The 25,963-nt window shown below is 33.0% G+C and overlaps 2 protein-coding genes across 2 annotated transcripts in view; both read left to right on the forward strand.

The window, feature by feature from the left end:
• Window positions 1–9,376, forward strand: part of LOC136984143 (uncharacterized) — a 56,669-nt gene extending 47,293 nt beyond the window's left edge. The window contains exon 4 of the mRNA XM_067281079.1: window positions 9,120–9,376. Within this exon, the coding sequence (XP_067137180.1) occupies window positions 9,120–9,192 (73 nt within the window). The 3' untranslated portion in view covers window positions 9,193–9,376. The remainder of the gene's footprint in view (window positions 1–9,119) is intronic.
• A 1,763-nt stretch (window positions 9,377–11,139) lies between these two features.
• On the forward strand, window positions 11,140–25,095 carry LOC136984142 (myb/SANT-like DNA-binding domain-containing protein 3). Its single transcript, XM_067281078.1, has 2 exons — window positions 11,140–11,509; window positions 24,719–25,095. Exons 1-2 carry the CDS (start codon window positions 11,140–11,142, stop codon window positions 25,093–25,095), a joined length of 747 nt encoding a protein of 248 aa, XP_067137179.1.
• The last annotated feature ends 868 nt before the right edge of the window (window positions 25,096–25,963 follow it).

Below are 25,963 nucleotides of genomic sequence, written 5' to 3' on the forward strand. Positions count from 1 at the left end.
ATATGATTCAATGCCAAATTGCATCTTTGAATTTGTTAGTAATCTGTAAATTTTTATTTGGATTTACAGTATGAGCTTATCTTTTTATCATATCTATTTTTTATTTTTGTTAAGAAAAATAAGTATCTTTACATTAGACGTCTTCATATTTTAGATTCTTGTATATTTTGTAATGATAATTATGTATAATAATTGTCTTATAAGTGAAATGAGATGACTGTATAAAATAAAAACATGAAAAAATCAAGTGAGCATATCATTTTATCATAGATTGTAGGTTCAGGATTTCTAGAAATTATTTTTATCTCAGTTATTCTGTTTCATACATAGAAAAAATCATGAGAATAAGTAAAACCATGTATCTGAACCTCATAGAGTTTAAGAAACAATAAGTAAAACATCAAACTGTTTAGACTATAGCTTACCTTTGTTCTTTAGGGGAAAAAATTTTGGATGGTGAGCCTAAGCTTATGACTATAAGCATATTACAATTACACAAGTTACCTTGTGTAATATGTATTACTTTGTTCTTGGCAAGGATGGTTTAAAATAAAATGTCTAACATTTGATTTAAACATATCATAACTATTAATATAAGATTCAACCGTGTAATGTAATACAGTCAGCTCGAGTTAATACAAATTGCTATGGGAACAGTTAGGAGTTCACTTTATCAAAAATTCATATTAAGAGTTTTCAGCGTCAAGGTCAAGATTGTATAACTTTAGGAAGTTAGGGCTTAATAAGCATCAAAATTTCTAAATTATAATATATTGAATTAATTTACTAAATAAAGCTAAATAAAATAAAATTTATTTACAAAAACAAATTAATGTTCTAAATCAGCTTTTTTAAACCTTTTCACACCTGATAAAAATAAGAATAATATTTTGTATACTGGCAGAAGGCTAAAGATAAATTTTCTCAGACTTAAACTTAGACATGCGTGATGTGTGAGAATGTCATAACTGGCCTTAACGAGATACTGGTTACTGTGTATTGCAATGGTGTTGCTTTCCTTCACACATCGAGCACACGCTCTCGAGTTGCACGTGGCCACAATAAAATAAAAGAATTTTGCTACATGTCACCAATAAAAGAACTGACTACTGCAATGTCTACTGAATATAACAGCAGGAGTGTAAGGAGTAGGGGATTTATCATGAGACTGAAGTTGATTTCATAACTGTCATGCATAAACCTAATTATTTTAAAATTATTTTTATTATTATATAGTATTATCTAATTATTTTAATAAAATTTTGATTTATAATGAACTTTATTTAAACAATTGCAATAATAAAAAATGATTATACCCTAATTAATATAAAAAATTTATATTAATTAGGGTAGATGTACGAGTTTTGGCCAGTGTACCAATTCTGGCCAGAATACAAATTTAACTTAAAAATATAATCACCACATATTCAAATCTGACCAATGAAACAAACTTTTATTGTTAACTGTTCACACAGTTAACAATAAAAGTTTGTTTCATTTGTGATTATATTTTTAAGTTAAATTTGTTTTCTGGCCAGAACTGGTACATCTACTCTACTTAAAATCGTATTATTTTGTTGTTACAAAATTTCCTACTAGTCCAAGAAATTTCTACAGAGCAACATCAGTCCACGGACCTAAAGTCGAAGAACACTGTTCTAGATTATTTTTAAATTAAACAGAATGAGGAGGAGACTATTTGGCATATAAGTGGAACAGTATATCAGAGGAGTTAAACAAAACAAAGCTAAAAGAAATTTGTGATTTCATTCTGTTGAAGATTGTTTGAAAAAGTAGGAAAATATATATTTTTTCCATTGTGAATGTCATCATTGGATATTCATTTATGTCACTTTCAAACTTCATATGGTGTCTGCAGCATCCTTGCAAGGAGGGCTTAGATGGTTAAACATCACTGAATCTTACTTTCATTTACAGAATCATTGCTTTTGTTGAATAATGTCCTAACCAGTCCTGACACTATTGTTCAAAGTACGACATATTAGTTTAAGTTACATTAACAGCAGCATGTGTATACATAAAGTAGCCAAGATGCCAGCTCCATTTTCTGCCATCAAAATAGTAAAAAAGGAGATACAGGTAGCATAAAGTAGCCAAACCTATCATCACTGTATGTACTCCCGATATGCAACCTAGCTTGTGTTTGCATGGGACCACATCCATTTAAAGGGATAGGCATCCTTAAGCTTTACCTTTATTTTCTGAGTACAATAGGATTGTCTGCCAAAACCAGATGTTTGAATTGCTCTAAAATCAGAGGTCGAATCTGTCTTTGCATATTAGGAGAAGAAAATTATTCTACTGAAAATGGAACATTTATTACAGTATCACTCTTCGTTGTTCATTTCAAAAAGTGTAGAAAGTAACCATTAATAGAAGTAAGGTTATTTTTGGGAGGTTGTGAAGGCAATTTACATTTTGATTTAATGAATTCTGGTAAAATTTCTGTTCACTTTATTGTGTGAAAATTAACATTATATGACAATGGTGCTTTTGCCAAAGCAACAGTAAAATTTGCTTTATCAGTGTTTATTTTAAGACAAGTTGACTATTATATTCAAAGAAAGAAATGTCTTTTTAAAAATTTACAACTGTTATCTAAAAAATTTAATGCATATTTTTAAACTGAACTAAACTGTGTATGTTGCCTTGATGTGATGAAAGGTATACATGTGGAGGTGATATGCCGACCAAAACTATTTGTCTACCTTTTGATGCAGGAATGCATCTGTAAGTTTCACACTGTTTTAAAAATAAATATTTAAAACTCAACATAGATTTTGTGGACACCCTGTTTATACTGCGTATACACTATAAAGGGTTGTCAAGATAAATCTGGAAAAGTCACCATATAATGAAAAACTAAAACTTCCAAAAGCTGGTTAAAGTAAATAATACCACCAAAAACCTTTAAATATGCCAGCAAATATTATTTAATATAATGACATTATGACAGACATTTTCTATCCGAATTGGATCTGTTTCAGGTCAAAATGTTCGATAGAACTAAACATACAGAATAAAATTATTCTCTGTAGCCTACGTCACCTACCACAACTTTCTCCATCCATGACCTGAAGCTGCTGAAGGTATACTTACTCCTTGTCCATGTTTGTCGTCATCTTCATAATGGAAGCCTTTGGAGCAGAGATCTCAAACTCAAACACAGCAAAGTGCCAGTCAAATAGATGTATATCAGATGCATGCCATATTCATTATTATTCAGTAAACCACAACATTCTGTAAACTAAAAAATCTCTAACAAAGGCCTGTTGTCGCCATTTCTTTAAAACTTACGTAAACAGAAGTTTCAATGTTTTTCTGTTTTAATCATACAAGATGTTATAAACATTGAATTTCATAAAAGAAATCATCAAGATCTTGGGCCAATTATGAAACTCGACAGTCTGTATCTAGCTCACGGACCACTAGTTTGTGACTGACCCCTGCTTTAGAGCATTCTTGATATTGTGATGCTCATATTTATCTTTGCCTCAATCACATCCCACACATAGTAATCAATGGTATTGCAGTCTGGGCTGGATGATGTCTGAACTGGAACCTGAGCCTTTAGTTTTCTGTCCTCCTCCTTGTTTTCAGTCAGGAGCTTGCAATTCCTCGGGACAAAAAGATTGGTATTGCATGTCCTCCTGCCAGACTGATTGCTGACCTTGCCATGCCCATTGCTTTTGCAAGATTGCAAGGTCACTCGTGCCCTGTGCACCATCCTGATCAATCTCCTTATCATTGTTGTGTTATTAGGCTGCATAAAATTAGTAACAACTACACAAATTATGTAATCTTATCAAGTGCTGTCTAATGGCAAGAAATTAACTATTTTGATATTAAAATTTCATTACACACAAAAAAAATCCCGCTTCTTTCTAAGCATTTCTGTGAAAACCTCATCATCTTACTGTAAATAGTTTGTGAGTTGTTAATTTTTTAAAAATTCCTGTCACTTTTGAATCACCCTGTATATATACCAACGCTGTCATATTAGAAATGTAGAATGTGCATAAACAATAAATATTTTGAGTTAGGCCAAATGGTTTCTGTATTTTAATCAGATTACTTTACTGTAATCAGTACCAAATTACTCAGAATTTAATAATTAAATTCTGAGTAATTTGGTACTAGAGGTAGTTAAATAATTTAGAATATTCTGGAAGGAAAGAATTGGCCCAAAGCGGGGCTCAAACCTGCAACTCCCACCTACCATGTGGATGCGTTGCCAGTTATGCTACTCAGACCTCTGTCCTATCCTCCACTTCCAGACATATTTTATTTTAGCTATATACCATCAATAGTTACTTACGACAACGATGCGTAAATAACCACGGACGGTTATATCTAACCTGTATACGAGCCTGTTTAAAATGTGGCAATCATTTGGCTTATTATTAAACACAAGACCCTATTTTTTGCGAAAACATTTTTGTATGTTCATATGCAATTTTTCACGTATAAATTTTTAAAATTGAAAAATGAAAAGTCTGTTATTTAATAACGGTATATCATTAATACATTGATTAAATTCAAAAAATTATTATTGAATCAAGTGCCATACATTGAGCATAGGGTAAAGTGATTTAGTACTTCCTGTTATTTCAGACAGAAATTGAACTTTCCTTATAATTAAATATGTTTAGCCAAAGCTATGTGATAAAGACCTGATGAATTGTAATTGTCAGACCATTCAATAGGATACTAAAATTCTGTTTTATTCAACCGATCACTGTTTAAGAAAGCTTATGTGAAAATTTATTTTGCCATTGTTACCTAACTTGAAAGTTGTCTCTCTAATAATAACTTTCATCAGATTTGTAACACGTTATTTCAAACTTTAAATGATTTAAACAATTTAACACCTTCCTGTTATTAAATGTCCTTCTAATACCTCACTATTAACTATTGCTTTTATATCTATCCATTTTTAATTAGCACGTTCAAATTAATTTCAAAAGTTTTGTTGTTATGTATATACTGTATTTTTAATAGATTTTATTTTAATTTAAATAAGTATGTATAAAAAAAATAATAATAATAATACAGTAACCTCTTGTTATATTGCGCTTGTTGAGAAACAAAGAAAAAGCACAATATAACGGGGCTACTGTATCTGCCAAACATGGGAAAAGCGCGATACATTTGTTGGTGCAGTGTAATTGAATACTAAAAATTCTGGGCTTTTACCAAACAGATTACACATGCTATGGAATCTCTATCCTCAATTCTTTCATCAGTAAGTGCTTCTGATATAAAATAAGCTTTGTTTTTCAACACTGAATTTTATTCGTGGTTATATTGTATTAAATGACATTTAAGTAACCATCGATAAGCTCAGAAATAAAGAAGTCTTTTCCTTACATATTAAGTAGTGACTTTGAAATTTCACACATTTATATGCATTGATGCAATACCATCCACTCACATAATGGTGTGAAATTTCAAATTCACAGAAATGTAATCCGGGAGACTGTATTTACATTGGTTTATAATTTAAATATCGTTTAATTTGAAATAAGTTCATAATAAATCTTCTGGATTTCGAAAATTTGTATATATCAAAATGAGCTAAGGTAGAACAAAAACATTTGTTATATATTTATAAATTTTGGCTTTTAGAAAAAGCAATTTCATTTTTAACAGTTGATATTATGATGCCAGGGTTTGATGAATTTGATGACGACAATAATTTCAATTGTATACGAATGTTACTTTAATGAATATAATGTTTTTATTTATATCATATACGAGGGTAATCCCAAAAGTAAGGTCTCCTATTTTTTTAAATATGAAGAAACGTTTATACAAAAATAAAGTTCATATCATTTTAAAGCTTGAACATTTATACATTTATCTATTTTCTACATAATCACCATTTCGATCAATGCATTTTTGTAGGCGCAGTAGCAGTTTTTGTATGCCCATGTCATGCCTGCTTGCTGCCATGTCGCAGGTCTCATCTTGAGCACACTTTCCATTAAAATCCTGTAAATTGTGCTTGAGGAAAGCCCAAGAACCAAAATGCAGAGATCATCCAGAGTGATTCGCCGATCTTCACGCATGGTTTGCTCAACCTTTGCGACTGTCTTGTTGGAAATTGACGATCTCCCACTTCTTTCTTCGTCGTGAATTTCAGTACGATCAGCTGCAAACTCCCTATACCACTTGAAGTTGTTTTTTGACATCTATGCACGACTTGCCACACACTTCTGTCAATTGGCAATGAATTTCAATCGGTTTAACACGACATGGTATGACATGGGCATACAAAAATGCATTGACTGAAATGGTGATTATGTAGAAAAATAGATAAATGTTCAAGCTTTAAAATGATATGAACTTTATTTTTGTATAAATGTTTCTTTGTATTTAAAAAATTAGAAGACCTTACTTTTGGGATTACCCTCATATAATGAACTAATTTATTGAAAGTTAAGTAAAATTTGTAAACTTATACAGCATGTTCTACATAAAATGCACTCTTCTCTAACTGCACTTAAAAACAATCAAATCTCAAAAACCTTTTAATATGCAGACCTGACAGAAGCTATAGTGGAATGGGAACGAGCAGAAGTAATACAAAAGATTCAAGACGAAACATCTTAAATACACAGAAGCATGGCAAATACATAAGATCAACCAGGCAGAACAAGCGATAAACTTTAGAGAATCGAGTAAAGTCTCGGCAGCATGGAGAGCAGGCATAATATGACTATATTAGTATGAAAAGCGAATGGTTAAAGAATTATTGCCTGTTTACGTTATCTGTTGTGTTACTTATTTATTTATTTTTTTTATGTTTACGTTTAGTTTTAGTTTGTGTGTATGTTTGTATGTACACGTCAGTATCCCATATACAGTAAACTCCCGATTATCCGGCCCAATGGTGGGGAGAGGTGGCACGGATAATCTGAACTATAATTATTTATTTCTAAAATACAACATATTATACACTTTTAAAGCAGACAATTATTTTAACATGTTTAATGCTCGTTATTAAGAAAATCCGTGATTTTGGTTTGTTTGCAGGAATCTTTTAATGATTTTTTAATATCAATTCGAATTTTTCTAATTGCTATTATGTCATTATACTCAAATTCCTATTAGTCGATGTATTCCAACAAAGTGTCAACAGAATTCAGGGCCATGTTGTGACTAATGTGATTGATAATTTCTTCTTCTCTACTTTCAGCTTCATTCTCTTGCTCTTCTGGTTGAACGAGATTGGAAATAATATCCGCGTCACTCATTATTTGAAAACCTCCATCACATGAATCATGTTTTAACCACTCCTCAATATTTTCTCTATCAACATTTTCAAAGCCATGTAAATTTAGCTCACTTATTTCAGATACTGTTTCACTTGTCTCAGGCTTGATAGAATTCAAAAATCACCTACATTTGGTAGAATTTTCCTCCACGATCGAACGAGTGTTATTGGCTTTATTTTATTCCAAGATTGAGTTACACCGTGTATCGCATCCAGTATTGTCATTTTTTTCCAAAATTTAATCAAATCATTACCTTCGTTACATTTTTTTTAAAACTTAAATTCATGCTTGGATAATCTGCAAACCGGATAATCCACACACGGATAATCGGGAGTTTACTGTATATTATAATTATCTATTCACGTATTGATAACGGACTTGTGCACTAGACATTAAAGAAAATTTAAAAGTTTAAAAACATTCTAAAGCAAGTTTCGTTCTGTAGAAATCAGACTTGTTTGATTTTTTCCTGAAGAAGGCAACCAACTGATCGAAAGCATTAGAAGAGTTAATAAAAAACGCTGCATATTAAAAGGTTTTTGAGGTTTGACTATGTAAAATGCAACCACCCATTAGCATTCTGGGAAATACAAATTGCTAACATAAACACTATTACTCTTCACTGGAATTAGCTTGTTCAACATTGGGCATCCAAATCAGTAAATCCTCCCTGTAGCTACTACAATGCAATCAACCAGAGTTTTCATTGCTGTGCAAGAGAGAATATGGTGCATTTGCAAGAGAAATGTATTATCATTTTTATCAGTGAGGTTCATTTCTGTATATGATCTTTGATTGCAGTGCAAAATTATCTTCATAAGTACCCAGAGAGTAAAGTTTCTAATAAGCTTCAGTAAATAGATTAGTAATAAAATTCAGACAGGTTCTGTTAACAACAAGGTACTGTACTGTACATGTAAGATCCATGACAGTGTATGGTTGGATTACTCTCTATATGGTTCACTATGTATAAAATACTATGTGAAAAAATTTCTTTAAAACTCAAGTGAAAGTTACTTGTTTAGTTTGAGTTGAAATGTAAATAATATATAACTTAAGTGTTGTTTACAAGTTTTTCCATTGCTGTACCGAGATTAAATTCTTATTCTGTTTTGTTTTTCAAACCAGATTTGTAGCTAGCTACTTGTAACCCAGTCGTGGGAAAATAAATTGAATATTTGCTAAAATATTAAAAACAAAAGAGATTTGAATGTTTTTATACAAATGAAGAAATTATTAGAAACCAGCTGGTGGGCCCGGCGTTGCTCGGGCAAGATTAACGATAGTGAAGATTAAGATTATTACATTGTAGTCAACCTTACTGGTTTTCACAGAATGCAAGAATTGGGTTCCCCTGTTTTCAGACTAATTAGAAAATTTTTAGATGGGTCTAAAAATATGTTCGATTTCCCGCAAAAACGAAAAAACTGCATCTGTGTCTTGCACATCGCTTTCTCTTAACAATTCCATTGTTACGTAACATTTTCATTGTTGACAATTCGATTGTTATGTAACACTTTTATTGTTGACAATTCCATTGTTGATGGAAGTGTTAAACCTTATTCCTGTCCCTCTCCTCCGTGGGAAGGAATTTCGAAAAATCCCGATCATCATCAACTCGTCTCAATTATATATATAGATTTGAGTAACTGAAACATTTTTTATTTTTTACGAAATAATTTACTGTGTGTTATGTGGATCCAAATCAGTGTGAATTTAAAGAATGACATTCTTGTTTTAAATTGTTATATATGATTTTTAAATTAAACAAATGAAATACTAATTACTTTTTCTTCTTTTTTTTTGGTGTGCATTTAGATACAGTCAGCAACCTAGCGACGACGACAGCGATTGGGAACTGCCTGGTCGGACGGTTGACCGTATTCACTGAAAGTTCATATAACTAATTTGACTTTAAGCACTGTGTTTAAACACTATCCAAATGGAAAAAATGTTGAAAACATTTATTTAATTTTTCATATTAAACAAAATTGTTATGAACAAAGGTTATGCCTATAATTGTAATTCATATTGCTTTGTAAAAGTTTATTATTAAAAGCAGTTTTTCAGTAAAAGTAGTTGTTATTGTGTAAACTTTATTAAGTGATTGGTGTATTTACTTCAAGGATCTTTGTTTCTTAATAACATAGTTTCAAATTAATGAAAGTACAGAAGAGAAATTTAGTTTGCTGTTGTATCTTAACATTTTGCAATATATGAAGCGTTCAATGCCATAAGGTTGTAAATGCCATTTTTCTCAAAATACGTATTATTGAAGAAATGAATTTTAAATGCAATGTTTTTTCCTACAAAAAAATATTGTGGCGATAGGGGTGCTCTAAGTTGCCATATTTTGAAGATGAATTTATGTGCAAGCCATAACATTTTAAGTGCCAAAGTGCAAGCCACGTCACTTTTGGCGCATAAAAGGTTACGGTTTACATTTACATCATTTTGTTATTTCAATTTGTAACGCAGTGAGTTTTTTTATGCAGAACCAGATAACTGAATGCCAGTTTATTAATAGTTAACCTGTATCACATTATTTGATATTTCAAAATGATATTCGGACTTCCATTAATCTTTCAAATTTGAAGTTTTTAAATACATTTTAACTTTTATTACACTAAATTAATACCTTATTGTTTATATTTTCCTTTATTTATCGTAATTATATTACAATTGATAAAGATTACAGCCCAGTTCAAGTACCAAAACTGTGGGCCCAACATTGTTGAAACCAGGAAGCGGTCACTAATAGATTATTGCCAGTTTTTAATGTTAAAAATTGATATTAAATTTGTAAATTGTGTTTAATAACTTAAATGTAAGTTTTTGGTATTCAAAACTATTTTTCAGCTGTAGAAACATTAATTTTATGATTGCAATTGTTTTTGGCTTTTACAACTTTATGCACTTGCACAATTTTGGCATTTACAACGTTATGGCATTACACACTTCATATATTAATATATAACAAGAAAAGTTTATTTTTTAAAGGTATTTTTTGCTTAAAAAAGTTATTTTTACTTCAAAAATTCTTTTAAAAGAATTGTGTGTGTTTATTTCGGTTTACATGATAATTTGTGATATGTATTTAATAAATATTATATATTACTTTAAAGAAAAATAATGGATGCACATTCAAAAACCTGAATACCCTAACAATTCCATCAACATATTTAAAATAGGAAAGACTATTTGAAAAATTTTTTTTACATACTTATTGTACCGAAAATACTTGCTGTGAGCTTATATTTTGCATATTATTTTTGTCAGTTGGTTAAATGTAATAGATTTTGAAAGCATGTTTATGACTTGCACTTTGAATTTATTGTGTGTAACAGATTTATCCTTTTCCGACCAAACGTTAATTCTCAATCAGTCGACTGGATGTCAATTGTTAGAAAATGTAATATTTTTTATTTAAATTGATTAACTGGGTTCTTTAATGTAGAACAGTTTTCAGACAAATTGTGAGAAATTTATGTATGTTGACAATGGGATGGGCCAAAAGATAATTTGCAAAACTTTTTGGCATAAAATATACTAGTATGTAAGTGCATTAACTATTTCATTTGATCATATGTTAGATATTCTTTATTAGGAAAATAGAAATAAATAGTGGGAATTAATTGTGCTCATAGTTCTTGACCAATTTATTTTCTTCAGGTTATTGGAAATAGAACAACTAGAATTTTGAGAGGTCTAGAGCATGGAAGAATAGAAGTAGTATGAAAGATTGGGGGTACAGAATGAACAGAGAGAGCAAGTGGTACATTTGAAATCATGCATAATTTAATAGAGGACCTAAGAGGGTCTCAAAGTCTGATTGGTCATGGCCACCTTCAGGAAACGAAGTATGAATTTTACAGCCAACGAAAAGAAGCTGCTGATAAATTTGGTGAAAGAATACAGATCGGTCATCGAAGACAAGAGAAATGATGCTTCGGCACTTCAGAAGAAAGAAGAGACCTGGCACGAGTTGTGTTCGAAATACAACAGTCGCCACGGAGTTAATAAAAGAAGTGTGGGACAGCTGCAAAGATGCTGGAAGAACATGAAGGCCAGGTCCAAAATCACTGTGGCCATGGAGATGGAAGACAAGAAAGATGATAACAACTTTGAAATTAAGGAGGAACGAACCGAATCTGATCTGGCTTCCAAGCCTGCTTATGATTTGGACATCGTTTATCCCAGCGATGGAGGTAACTTTTTCCTTGTATTTACTACCGGCCCGGAGAATAAACGCGAAAAGAAATTGACTTGTCCTTCACGCGTCCACCACAGAAAACTAGACAAGATTTCAGATTTAACCACTGTTTCCTAGGATCCATGTAGAAAATCTGTTTGAGATGGGATCTGGATCTTACACTTGTCCCTTAGTAACATTTCACATAATATGATTCAAACATAAACTTTAGTTATTGAAAGATTATCATAAAAAATCTTAGTTATTGCATTGTTACTTAAAGGTTTTCTCCTGTTACTTTTGAGTCCATGAACAACAGTGATCTGCTTATTAGATTCTATCCATTCCTGCTTGTATTCACAGTCATCATCTGCCAGGTAGAAACATGCATATTTAGATTTCTCATTACCATTGAAATTTTTCTCTTCAGACAGTCTTTTCACAATAGCATAAAATAATGCAGACAATTTTCTGCTTTTTCTGTTTCAAGTTGTTATGGAAATCTGGCAGATTGGCAAATATTCTGGTAAATTAGAGGTTAGTAAAATTGTAAAGTATTCTAGTAATGTGGTATAAAAATGCTATTATTGAAGACATTGAATAGTATGAAACAGAAAAAGAAAAGGCAGGAATAAATTATTTACAAAAATGATAGACTTTAAAAGTGACCAGGAAATATATTTTTTTTATACTTTAAATTTATAGGTTAGAAACTGATCAGTTGCAATCACTTTTGGATATTCAGTTTGAAATGTCACTCACATAAAAAGTAATATATATCTTCTTCAATAAATATATTCATTGATTTAAAAAAAAGTTATGCACCAACGAGGAGATGATAGAATTGAATGAAATTTTATTAATGTAAATGTAATGTCACGTGATAAGTGATTACGATATCGTCGCAAAGAAACAATTTCCCAGGGAACAGTATAATTTAAAAGAACCTTTAGTACCTTACAAAGCTTCCTTTTTCCTAGCTATATGCAAAGATAGGGTTGAGCATGTAGTCATACAGACATAGTAAGCCATCCAATGACAGATTTTCCAATAGATGTTGTAACTGCCACTTTAGTCCCTCACACTCCATAGATGACTGAAAGCTTACTGTCTTGTCTGGTCCCACAAATGCTCAATGGATGGATGAAAAATCTGGAATTGAGCAGACCAAGGAAGTCCAGTAACACCTCAACTACACAAGGGTTATGTTTTTCAGTTTGTTACATAACTCAAATTTTGTGTAAGTTGAATTTGTAGATTATTTAGGTGTAATTTCGTAAGAAACTGCAATGTTAAAACAAGATAGCAGATGTTCTTATACTTCAACAAGTTGTTCTATTAAGAACAACCTTATGATTGGAACATATTAGGGATCTGTAGGCCCTAGAAATTTTTAAGCTGATAAGGTGCAACTGTATCAACTACAAAAGAAAAAAGTCTGTTTCCCAAGTGTGGCAAGTTGTTATGATATATTTCTCTGTAAGGCATCTACTAATTGTTAATACTTCTGGCAATGTAATCAATTTTTAATTTTGAATTCAATGTGATAAATTTTTAAAGTGCATATTCCATGGAATGTCAAGCATTCCATTTTAGGATTCTATTATTCCTGAAGAGGGATTTCAGAGTAGGCCGAAAACATTTGAAGTGTCTGGATTTCATACTGCTGGACTGGCTATGAGGTTTGTGGATATGTTATTGCTCTACTGTCCAATTCTGAAACTAAGGAGTTATTGCTGTTTTCAAAATGATAATAAGAGGGATATCATGTGACAGTATTTACTCTAAGTTATAAAGTATGAAAAAAATATAAACAAACACACACTGAAGTATTCACTGTTCACATAAAAAATGTCTTGTGACATTTGTCTCTGCTGGTGTTTACGTCACAGTGCCATTACGCAGCATATGGAAAGGTGCTGTATACCTGGGGACAGTGGTGTGCAAAGTGTGCACCATTGTCCCCAGGTATGGGAACCAGAACCACCACATGGCATGCCATCTGTATGAGTTCCTCTACCAGCGAAGAAAGTTCTCCAGCTGGAAAGGAATGATTCTTTACTTCTATCGGCAAGATGTACAATGGTCGGTCAATGCCATGAAGATATAGCAAATGACAATGATGACAGAGAGGAGTTGTCATTATAAGACAACTAAATTTCCACCAGTAAGTCCTTCATCTTCTTTCCCGTTGTTCTCTTCTCCTTCATTTTCCTCTTATACTCTTGTGCTGGCCAATTTGCTGCAATGTACGCTGAAAGATAGCTGTCACATGGTTGGCATCGCCTTTGCATGCAATGGAAGTCAGAAGCCGTTTTCTCCTCACTCACAGTCAACTGCAAAAAAAGAACATTGGATTCGCAACCAGCTTATGAAGAATATCTCTGATAAAACACAACAGTAAAACTAAGATTTAAGATATTTCTGTATTGCTTCTTAATTGATGATGACTTTTGTGGTTTGCTTTGCTTTTATCTGAGGATCTTCAGCTGTGTGATTAATCCTTATCCACTTTTTCACAACACAAGTAAACACCTGTTGATTAATGAATGGCTGTATCCATGTGTGGAAGCAATATGTTTAACATGTTCTAATTCATTGTTGATATCAGACATCTCAATGTGAGTGTTCTCTCTTGATTAGGGTGCAGAAAGTGGCTACCTTAAAAGACCATGGATTAGCTGAGTTAGCAGGTATAAAGAAGGGAATGTATGTAGTGATAAATTGTGGTGTTTATTTTTTATCATCAAGCAACCTGAATCTTGATGCCTAAGTAATTAACCTCTGTGTAGCTTTCCAGGTCTAATTCTAGTGTTAATCTGTAGTTGTTACTGTTAAAAACTTTTAACACTTTCCCTATATCAGGTTTACTTCTCCATATAATCAAAATATCATCCACAATGGGTATAACTAAGGATATTGGGTTTGAAGTTTATTAAAGACCATTCTTCCAACTGTAAGACGAGTTCACAAAGATCTCCCGAAATGGGGCTAACCATTGGTACCTCCCCTTTTTTGTGTTTGTGTGTTCATCAAAAGAGGACAAATAGGCGCAGTAGGTGCACAAGCTGTAATATCAGGGAATGGAAAGTCTGAATGTTAGGTGTAGTGCCGAGAAAGAAATCTCTTAATGCACAAAAGCATGAATCTAAATGAATGGAGAGGAACATGGATACAAAATCAAACACCATAAGATATTTGTTCCCATTTAAATTAACATTTGGAAGTTTGGAGAGAAGTGTGCATGATCACATTGACTCCATATACCTATACTGTCTTCAGACAGTATAGGTGTACGAGTCAAGACGGCAGTATAAGAAGCGATGGATCCGTTCTTCTAGTAAGAATGTCGGAGACCTGGCTTTATCGATCACAGGTCATAAATATTGACCAAGTTTGTGTGTTTTAGCAAAGGCAAAAAGACGGGATATCAGAGGAGCTAACTATTGTATGCTGAAGCCCCAATGCTGCTGCTAGGCCAGTGTGTGTGAACTTACCAACACGACTTGTAGTTTCATTGTATGATGCATCCTAGAGCTGACATTGTGTGTCTACTATATATTGCTGTAATAGATCAGCCCTTTTCATGATTACAATTGCTCTGCTTTTGTCGGCCTTTACAAATGTGATTTCATTGAATCTGAGCCAGCTTTCAATGTGCTTGATGTAGTCCTAGAACTTATAAACTTCAGGCTCAAGGATCATTAGTAGCCTTAGAAATTTATAGAGCAAGAAGAATGGAAATTGCATCAACTCAGATTGTATTCCAGTACCATAAGCCTGGAAATATTATTTAGACTTCCACAAAATTTAATTTTAATTAATAATAATTTCATTTTTACATTATACTTTGTAAAAAAATATTGCTTATTTATTTATGATGTAAACTGTGCAACTGTCTCATTCAAACATCGTTTTGAATGTTAAAAAATTGGAATGCAGCAATGTTCAAGTAATATGAGTAGAATCATTTTGTGTTCTTCCCGACGAGGGCCAAAAATGTTCTGACCGATACTTGCAGTTTGCTAGATATTGCATTTACGTGTTATTTCTTTGAATATTACAGTTCCAGTTTATGTATGTGCTGTTTTTTTGTTTTTGTTATAATATCCTTAATTCTATTAAAAACATCAGGGTGTCATGGGATGAAGTCAAGCAGACAATAACGAATGCTGTGTGGAAGAAACTGCCCAGAAATAGTCAGTGGTTTTATAAGTTTCAAGGAAAGAGAGCAGACAAATCCTGAGACAGGTGCTGAGTTGACACAACAATTAAGCTGATAGTGCGCATTAATGACATGACAGGAATGTCTCTAACTAAATAAAGCTTCTTGTGAGTCACAATGGAAGGCTCACTAATAACCTTATTCAGTTAGAGGCATTCCAAAATTTTAAAGAAATCATCAATTCCAGACATCAAGAAATTTACAACAAAGTGACCAGCTGAGGATTTTATTTTTAATCTGGACACAACATTAGCAAAATTAGAATCGATGAATTTTATCATTGAGCAGTTTGAAAATGTTAGATGCTATATCTGATATGTAAAGCTACAAGGCCATCTACAATGACAAGAGGCATGTGACCAGACAATCTATTCTAGACATGTTTGTGAGATGCCATTTACAATAAAGTCAAGATGACAACTCAGACGAACCCGACAACCCTCAGCCTTTAACACTGAGAGGAGGCAGGTAGAAGTTGATGTAGAACAGCATTCTCTCTCGCCACCATCCCCTTCCAATACTGTGACGTAAACACCAGCAGAGACAAATATGTCACAAGACATTTTTTATGTGAACAGTGAATACTTCAGTGTGTGTTTATGTTTATATTTTTTTCATACTTTATAACTTAGAGTAAATACTGTCACATGATATCCCTCTTATTATCATTTTGAAAACAGCAATAACTCCTTAGTTTCAGAATTGGACAGTAGAGCAATAACATATCCACAAACCTCATAGCCAGTCCAGCAGTATGAAATCCAGACACTTCAAATGTTTTTGGCCTACTTTGAAGTCCCTCTTCAGGAATAATAGAATCCTAAAATGGAATGCTTGACATTCTGTGTAATATGCACTTTAAAAATTGATTACATTGCCAGAAGTATTAACAATCAGTGGATGTCCACTGCCTTACAGAGAAATATATCATAACAGCTTGCCACACTTGGAAAACAGGCTTCTTTTTTGTACTTGATACAGTTGCACTTTATCAGCTTAAAAATTTCTAGGGCTAAGCACTGATCTGAGATAACTTGATGAAGGCTATTAATCAAAGCCAAAAATGTTAGTTACATTAAGTAAGGTATTTTATGAGAACACAGTCATCACTGACATGATTGTGATCGATCTGCAACTACTTATCACAAATATTTCTGGCTTGATTAATAAGCCTTCATCAAGTTTTCTCATTAATCAATCTGAAAACATTAGTTATGTTAAAGTACATAAGGTATTTTGTGTGTCTAGCTACTGTCTAGTTCCACCTTATACCAGTATCGATTGCAATCTCGTTTGCACTTATATCTGTTGCATAGTCTTTCTTTTTCATTCCACTCTAGTCCACATTAAGCTGATAAGAAGTCAACATGACCCTTCCTGGGGATGGACAATTTTTTCTTTTAGATTAAATATTTATCATCATTTTTCTTTATTATCATACGTTATAATTATTTATTTGAAAAATTATAATATACACAAAAAAAGAAAAAAATACAAAGCATTAAGGAAAATACAGTAAATATGCATTATAACATATCACTACTTTGAGCACTATTACAATCATCATCATTGGAATCATGCATTGCAATTCACTTTCATGATCAATTTCATGACAAATTTTAGTAATTGATTCAATTACTAAAATTTTTCTGCACCTATTTTGCCTCCCCTTTCATCTTGGTAGTAGTTTTGGCATTTTGATTCTCCTCTTCCAAATGATCTTGAAGAATGCAAGGATATCTTGTAGTCGTATGAATCTATAAAAATATACTTGCAATTAAAAGCGTAAAAGTTGTCTGCATAAACAAGTAGTAAAAATGGAACAATCTATTTTCCTAGTAAAAAATATTAAAGGCACAATATGTAATAAGGATGGGTTATACTTATTTCTTCTAAAAAAGTAACTGTTTTCTGAAACCAAAACACTTCTCATTCTGGTGTTGTTTAGTGCACATATCCCTTTGAGAATACACCTACTCTTCAGGCTGATTACAAGGAGCACTTGGAAGCAGTGGTATACACAAGAAAACAAATACTGTCCTGATGACGGGGTTGCGCCTGACAAGAGGTTAATACTAGCATATAACCCACCTCATTGCATTACTTACATTCTTTTCAAGTTGAAATTACTTTTGAAATGTGGTACTAATATTACACTATGGACACACTAATGCCAATAACTGGCGTTTTGTACAGTACATAACAGTTAAGACCAGGTCTCCTGTATATTGAGGCATGTGACCCCATTTTTTTTTTGTCCAGGTTGCCCTTTTCCTAATCCCCGAAGGAGCTCAAATTTCATTATCAATAAACATCAGAAAATTCATCACTTTTAATCTATTCCGTAAATACAAAAGAAATTAATGAACGAAAATTGTCCGTTGTTCCATGCAACTGTTTTTATGTAGTTATTCGTTTGTCATATGTTGATCAAAATCACATCCCTTGTTTTCAAGGCCTAGTTAGCCCGAGTGCTACCGGCACCATCTTGTGAGAGCACTGATCCAACATTGAATCATCATCTTTCATAATGTATGATGCCCTTTTTTATAGCCTGTGGGCACTGCTGGTTAAGACTGTCCACATTTGATTTTTGTCCAGATAACTGGCATTTAGCTTCTTTGGTATTATATTAACAGGTTGTCGAATTCCATTTTTTATTTAAAATCTATATCAAGACAACCACAACCAGCATTAAATGTAATTTTTGTTTACTGTCATTGAATCTTATTTATAACACAAAATAAATTCACACCTTAGAAATCAACTCCAGCAAAATGTTTAATGAAACAAAATTGTTTTAACCTAAGTTGATAGGTTAAAACGCTTCTGATAATAGCGAGGTTGAAGCCAAAGTTTTCAACGCGAAAACGTGTACGTCGGACGTTCAGCGCTGCTTTCCTGTAAGCCTAGAAGTTTGGCAATGGCCTTTGGAATGTCGAGCATGATTCCACTGACTTTCCAAATACCATTGTCAAACTTCTAGGCTTACAGGAAAGCAGCGCTGAACGTCCGACGTACACGTTTTCGCGTTGAAAACTTTGGCTTCAACCTCGCTATTATCAGAAGCGTTTTAACCTATCAACTTAGGTTAAAACAATTTTGTTTCATTAAACATTTTGCTGGAATTGATTTCTAAGGTGTGAATTTATTTTCTGACATTTCCTTCAGTTCCTATATTTTGTTATATGTTTGTAACAGGACATTTATCTGTCTTAAAGCAAACTAAAAAAAAGTGGTGACATTATATATAAGTTATGTCTGTTCCATAATTCCTTAATCCATGATGCCTTCCGTCAACACTGTGTTTTTAATTGTCATTATTTATTGTAGTATGTTCAGTATGTTCCAGATTGCTAATGGAAGTTCTACATTTAAGAATTACTTATGATAATTGCAATTAAAAATAATGATCATTAATTAATGGTAGTGTGTTCTAAGTATTACAGTAAGAGTTCAATGATGATTAAACATTTATTATGTCATTGGAAATCAAATGTTTTGGCTAATTTTAACTGTTGTTATATATGTTATGGGCCAAGTGATTAATAGTGCATTATTTATAATGCCCAGCCATTATGATAATGATTAAAATGGCCATCCAGCTTGATAAATATTAATTTATTAAATTGTCCAGACATTATGAATAAAGCTATATTTCCTTTGAGCAATTTTATTTTCAAAAAGAAACTCCACTTTTTTCATTAAGAATTATTTATATTTTGTGAATTGTGAACATGTGATTTTTATTTTAATAAGTATTATTAACTGTATTAATTAAACTAATGTTAACATTTTTTGTTAACATTAGTTTAATTAATACAGTTACCATATTTTACGGACTATAAGACGCACTTTTTTCTTCAAAAAATTGCCTCCAAAATTCAGGTGCGTCTTATAGTCCGTACCGTCTTATAGTCCATAAAATACAGTTATAAATTAAACCAATGTTTGGATTTTTTTTCGTCATTCACCGACTCTAGTACTAATAACATTATGGTTTTTGGAAATCGGCATAGGTTAGATGTTTCTCATACGAAGACGATGCAGATCTTTAAACTCCATCCACATATTGCTATGTGAGGGTGACATTATCAAAAAATCATTTGTAATGTTATCTTGAACAACATCTAATCCTCCAGAGTTTGCGCAACTTTGACTTGCTTCGTCGTTGTTAGTTTTAAAAAGATTCTGTAAATCTTCCTCTATTAACATTGGTCAACAATCCATCAAGTATAAAATTATTCAGTTCAACTGTCATCTTTGCTCTAAACACGGCCTCATAGGGACTGCAGTTCATACCAGTATGATGTGCTTGATTTTTCATCACTTGTACAAAATGTAATCCTTCTGACGATTTGTTAGTGTTATTAGTCTTCAACCTAGAACTAAGGATATTCTCTAAGTCTTGAGTACAACTTTCTACTGAATTCTGACTTTGTGAGTGCTTGGGCTTTCCATGCAACATTTTTAACTCAGGCCACATACTACACAGTTCTTTGACATTATTGGCAAATTCTCTGCTGTTATTGCTATGTTGCTGACACATTCTTGGTGCACAAAAAATTATAAAAATATCAATATCTAAAAAAATATAGGCTACATCTTCAGCCCTTTTTGGTTTTTAACAGTCATAGTTGAACAAATTTAGTCAGGTGGTCTTGGTACATGAGTATAAATTTATATTGCTCATTGGCTTGCAACTGCATATCTATAAGGTCAACCTGACATCTTGAGTTCATTTCATTACTTTGGTTTAACTTCCAAGCCTTTCTTAGGAATATAAGTTCAAGTAAATTATGATCATAATCTCCCTTGTAATATGTTTATATTTCGTACTTAATACTTTTTCTATACAGTTTCTGTCGCCATGGCCGATAGCAGCATGGGCATCACGCAATATCTGAAACATTTCTTCAGTGTGAATGTAATATTTAATCATATGTCCTTCTATTACAAGCACAATTTGTTTTTCTATATCTCCAATACATACAATGTCATATCTATGTAAACACTGATATTGTTCTGGTAACTTTGGTTTTCACTTTCACTTTTTGTATCATGCTGATTTTGTAAAAATTTGATTGTTCTGACCTTTTGCTGATATTAACAAGGTTATTCAAATCACTTAATGATTGCTGCATGATCATTATTTTTTCAAAGAAAATAACACTATTTTAAGAGGCGAAAATAAAATTAAAATGTTGCACAAGTTTACCTATTGGCCACGTGAATTTAAAATTTGATAATAAACACAATACACATGTGCAACTCTGATGCAAGTACTGATCAGCTGGCATATATTGAATGATCATTCCTTAAAGTATTATCATCACTTTGCCCAACCAGGTGATAGCAGTATTCATAGTGACTGGTCACTAACAAATTATGATAAAAAACCTGAAATTTATTACAGTGCTTGATTTTGTTTGTCATTATTCATAATCACTTAGTCTATAACATTTAAACTGGTTTCCAAAAGTTAAGGAAAAAATCACAAAAATAACAAAATTTGTTAAAAAATAAAACAATTGCTAGGAAATTTGAGTATGTTGTTAAATAAAAGATGCTGAACAAAACTACAATATGCAAAATAGAGGTGCTGTAATTGGAATGCATCACCTGCAAGTAGCATAAAAATGCATGTTTAATAGTAAGACTAGGTTTCACTGTGATAGTGACATAAGAAATCTGGGATAGATAATTCCTTACAATGACTTTGAGGCACCATTTGCCAGAAGAACTGCAATGGAGGGCCATTGGGGGGTCAAAACCAGACAGATGTGGCCAGATGGTTAAATGTGAGCCCTTCTGTGGTTCATAGACTTTTTGGACCACATCCAGAAGGTTCAGCCAAGGACAGCCAAGAGCTACATTGAGTCCCCATGAACAATATTTGCAGTTATGCACATGAAGGAGTAGAACCTCAACCCCAACCCAACTTAGGTCTTCCCTTGCTACAGCTACCAGGAGGAGAGTGTCAACATCTACTATGCACAGAAGGCTTCATGAAGGTGGTCTGTACATGAGGCAACCAGCCATTTGTGTGCTGCTCACCTCTCATTACAGAAGGGAGTGTTTGATGTGTGCACGTCGACACATCCACTGGACTGCAGATAATGGAGGGCTGTTTTCTTCATGGATGAGTCCAGGTTTTGCTTGCAAAGAGATAGCAGACATTTTTTGATTTGGAGAGAACCTGGAACACATTATCATCCATCAAACATCCGTGAAAGAGATTCATACGGAGAAGGCAGGTGTCTGTGTTTGGGATGGTATCTCTTTGGGTGGATGCACAGACCTCCATGTCTTTCCATATGGAATTGTGACTGCTCAAGTGTATAGAGATGACATCCTTGATACTTGTGTCCTTATGCACTGGCATAAGGACACACACAATATAGGCAATAATTTCATCCTACAAGATAATGCTAGACCACACAGTGCTTGTATTGTGGAAGGTTACCTTCAGTAGCAAACGATCCAGTGTATGGAGTGGCCAGCTCAATCTCCAGACCTGAATCCCATCAAGCATGTTTGAGATGCTCTAGGAAGACATATTTCACCTCTCAATCCTCATCCTCAGACTGTTGCCAGGCTTAGAACAGCTTTACAAAAACAATGGCTCTTACTTCTTACTGACCTCACAGACTGCATAATTGACAGCATTGCACATCACTGTATGTGCTGCTCAGGGTGATTGCACTCCATATTGAAGATACTTTTCCTATACCAAACTGACACATCCAATTTGTCAATTCCATACATGTGCTAATTACTATAACATCATAATTGTCCTGTAATTTTTTTCGTTATTTTACACCTCCCTATGTATTGTATACTTTTTCTCGGGTTCATTACAATCAGCATGTAACTTTTTTGAGTTTTTGCGATTTTTCCTTAATTTTTGGAAACTAGTGTAGATGTCTGTTCATCGATTATCAGTGGTTTAGGGTATAAGAAATCCATCAGTGGATTGCAAAAAAGAATTAGAAAGTAAAAATAGCTCAGATGACTCCACTGAAATTCTTTCAAAATGAAGTAAATTTGGCTTACTGGACAATTGTGAAACAGGCTATAGTTATTAAAATGGATTGGTTAAACAGAACATACACACTTTAAATTTGGTTTAACAAAAACTAGGGCATTCATGTTTTGTTGCCTGTCCTTTGAGAAAAATTTGCAAGTTTCGGTAGTTAGATGAGCTGTTCTATTTTCTCCAAGATTGCCACAGTTGGGTTGAGTGGGGAATGTCACTCTAACTGTAATTTTAAGCCAATCATTTGTGTCTAACAAATATTCTTCTGTGAAATTTGGAGAGAAAAATGCTCTTACATAATTAAATTACTGGACAATGTTAATTATTTTTCACATAATACTGGTACGTGTCTATATTGTACCAGTCATTAATTACCAGGGATAAATCAACATCTCTAAACCAAATTTTTAATATATCTAAATTATAGGTACAGCACACCTATAATTTAGATATATAAAAAATTTGGTATACAGCAAATTTTTATGCTTTTTTAACTAAATAATCCTATATTTATAGGTATAGTATTTCATTGAGCAAGTAATATAATCAAAGGTTAAAATGTACAATTTATTCAATTCTTTATTCTTCATATGAAACAGATTTCTATAGTTAATTCAAACCGAAAGATTTGCCAAATTATCAGATTATTATAATTAGGATTGTCGGATGTCCCAGATTTTTCCGATTGCCATCTAGCAACAGGAGAATTTTATTCTAAAAACTGTTCCTATAATAAAGTATCTTCTTCTCTTTCCACATTTTAAATGAAGTGTCCCAGTATCTTTCAGGAAGAACTCATTTTAGCCCTGATTTTATCCCCAAGTATTTGGCAATCCTAATTATATGATTAAGTTAATGATTAGAAACTTATTAAATTGTCCAGAAGTAGGTGGTTATGCTGCCATCTTGTGTTAATTTTAATAATTCTAATACTATTAAATAACACCACTAAAACCTTTGAATTATACCAGCAAATATAATTTAATTTAAATATGTTATGACAAACGTTTTCAGGATCTGCATCAGGTCAAAAAATGTTCGTTATAATTAGAATGCCAAATGTTTAGCATTCAAACGTTAAATTATATACAGGTATACCTCGAGTTACGTCATTTGTCAAAAAAGTATATGGAAAAATAAAAATCAACTTTAAGTCATTTTATTCGACTTTACATCCGTCCGCCACAAATATTGAAGTCGTAATACCACTAGAAAAGCATTAAAAGCACATAAAATCATATTAAAATATGTACATTTACAGTAAATGCTAATATAATGATCATAAATCCTAGAGAATGAAACATGAAAACATCTGTGTTTCTGTGTTGTCGTCTTATTTAGCGGTCTTTAAGTGCTCGTTATTGCCATTTTCCACCATAGTTTTGACTTACATCGTAACTACACAAGTAAATTTGATTTATGCCAATTTTCGACTTACGTCACCTCTCCTGGAACCAATTACCAACGTAAGGTGAGATATACCTGTATATTTAAATATATATATAGAAATTCTAATACATTAATTTTTTAATTTAGAATTTTTGGAAGAAAATAATTGGCCCAGAACAGAACTTAAACTGTAATTCCTGCAAATTGTGCAGATGCGTTTTCATTCACACTGTCCAGATCTCTGCCCAATGTTTGCTTGCAGACTTAGCTCTCTATATAATTGTCCAATAATTTGAAAGATCGTTTGGTTTGAATTAGCTAACAGTAATTTAGAATAACTTTCTCCAACCTTTTCTATTTTGCTCATAGAAAAGGAGCCAACACATTCCATCCAGATCCTATTCCTAAGATCTACAGATTTTGTTTTTCTCATTTTTCGGTTTTAAAATAGGGGAAGAAATTCCTCTGATAATATATGGTTTACTCCAGACTATGCATTCTTAGCTGTAGCCACCCATCAGCCTGGCGCGAAGAAAGAGGACAAAAATAAAGGGGAATTCCTTTCATTCTAGAGACTTCTGGCAACACTCGTGAGGAATTGTCTCCCTCGCCCTCGGCCGAGATGCCCTCCTATTCGTCCGACTCGTCGGGAATTGTCTACAATGTGCCCTATTCTGTGCCAGTCAACGGCAAGAGAGAAGAGGGAGACTCTCTGGACACCGACGGGATGCTTAACCATTCTCCCTCTGACAATAGGAATGAAAATGCCTCCCCGGAGGAGTGGGACTGTCTGAGACGTCAGGAGCACACCAGCAAGATGAAGCTGCTACAGATGAAGATGGACATGGCACGAACTGAACATGCTGCAGTCATGAAGGTGTATGGAGCCCAGCTTCAGTACTGGCAACTTAGAACTCAGCAGTTGTTGGGCAATCATCAGGACACTTGACCATAATCCTTCTTCATGATGGTCTTTTATAGCAGATCTGGGCTGTGCTATTTAGGTGGAAAGTAGCCAGAAGATCAAAGTTCTGCACATCTAGTTTTTGCCATCTTAATTATATTAATATGGAATTGGTGAAGATCTTTCTTTCCATCTGCTGATTTCTGGGACTTCTGATAGAAATCAGCATTGTGAAATGACAGGCATTTTGTAAACTGACCATAATGACAGGATTTCCTCAGGCTTAAATTATTTTATCAGTATTTCTTAAGAGCCAAAGTTGATCTCAGCATTCCAACACCAAATTTTATTCCAATTTATTTTATTGACTGTTTTTCTCTGGGTCTTCAGCTTTGGCTGTTCTGCCACACACCACTTCCAACATGTTCCACCTCTATTTCTGACTTGAAGGAAATGATTTTTGATTGTGAAGCAAATTGATGATCAACGAAATGGAATGTAGTCATACTCTGGACTTATTTTATTGTTTCCTGCTTTAATTTTGGGTTGGACATGCAAGGAAAATTCAACCATAACTAAAAAGTTTGGGTTTTGAGAGCTGGAAAGATTGTTTCTTGAAACATAATTTTCTTATTGACTTTAAAGCAGTTGAGATGGATGGACATACATGTACTGTACTTCACTGGTGTACCTTGTCTTTTTACCTGTTTCATTTCCACTTGATGATCTTATCTGATTTGAGCACAGAAACAGAAAAGTTGTGTTGAACTGACTGATTTTCTATTCTAATTCCAAATTTTTTTCAAGCAGAACGCAATAGATAGTTTCAGGTGGATTCTCACTTCCACTTAATGTCTGCCTGAAATTTTGGTAGTTCCTGAAATGACCATGGCCTAATAGAATATTCTAGTGC

The sequence above is a fragment of the Centruroides vittatus genome, unplaced genomic scaffold (assembly GCF_030686945.1).
Source record: "Centruroides vittatus isolate TY-2023 unplaced genomic scaffold, ASM3068694v2 contig_904, whole genome shotgun sequence".
Taxonomy (NCBI): domain Eukaryota; kingdom Metazoa; phylum Arthropoda; class Arachnida; order Scorpiones; family Buthidae; genus Centruroides; species Centruroides vittatus.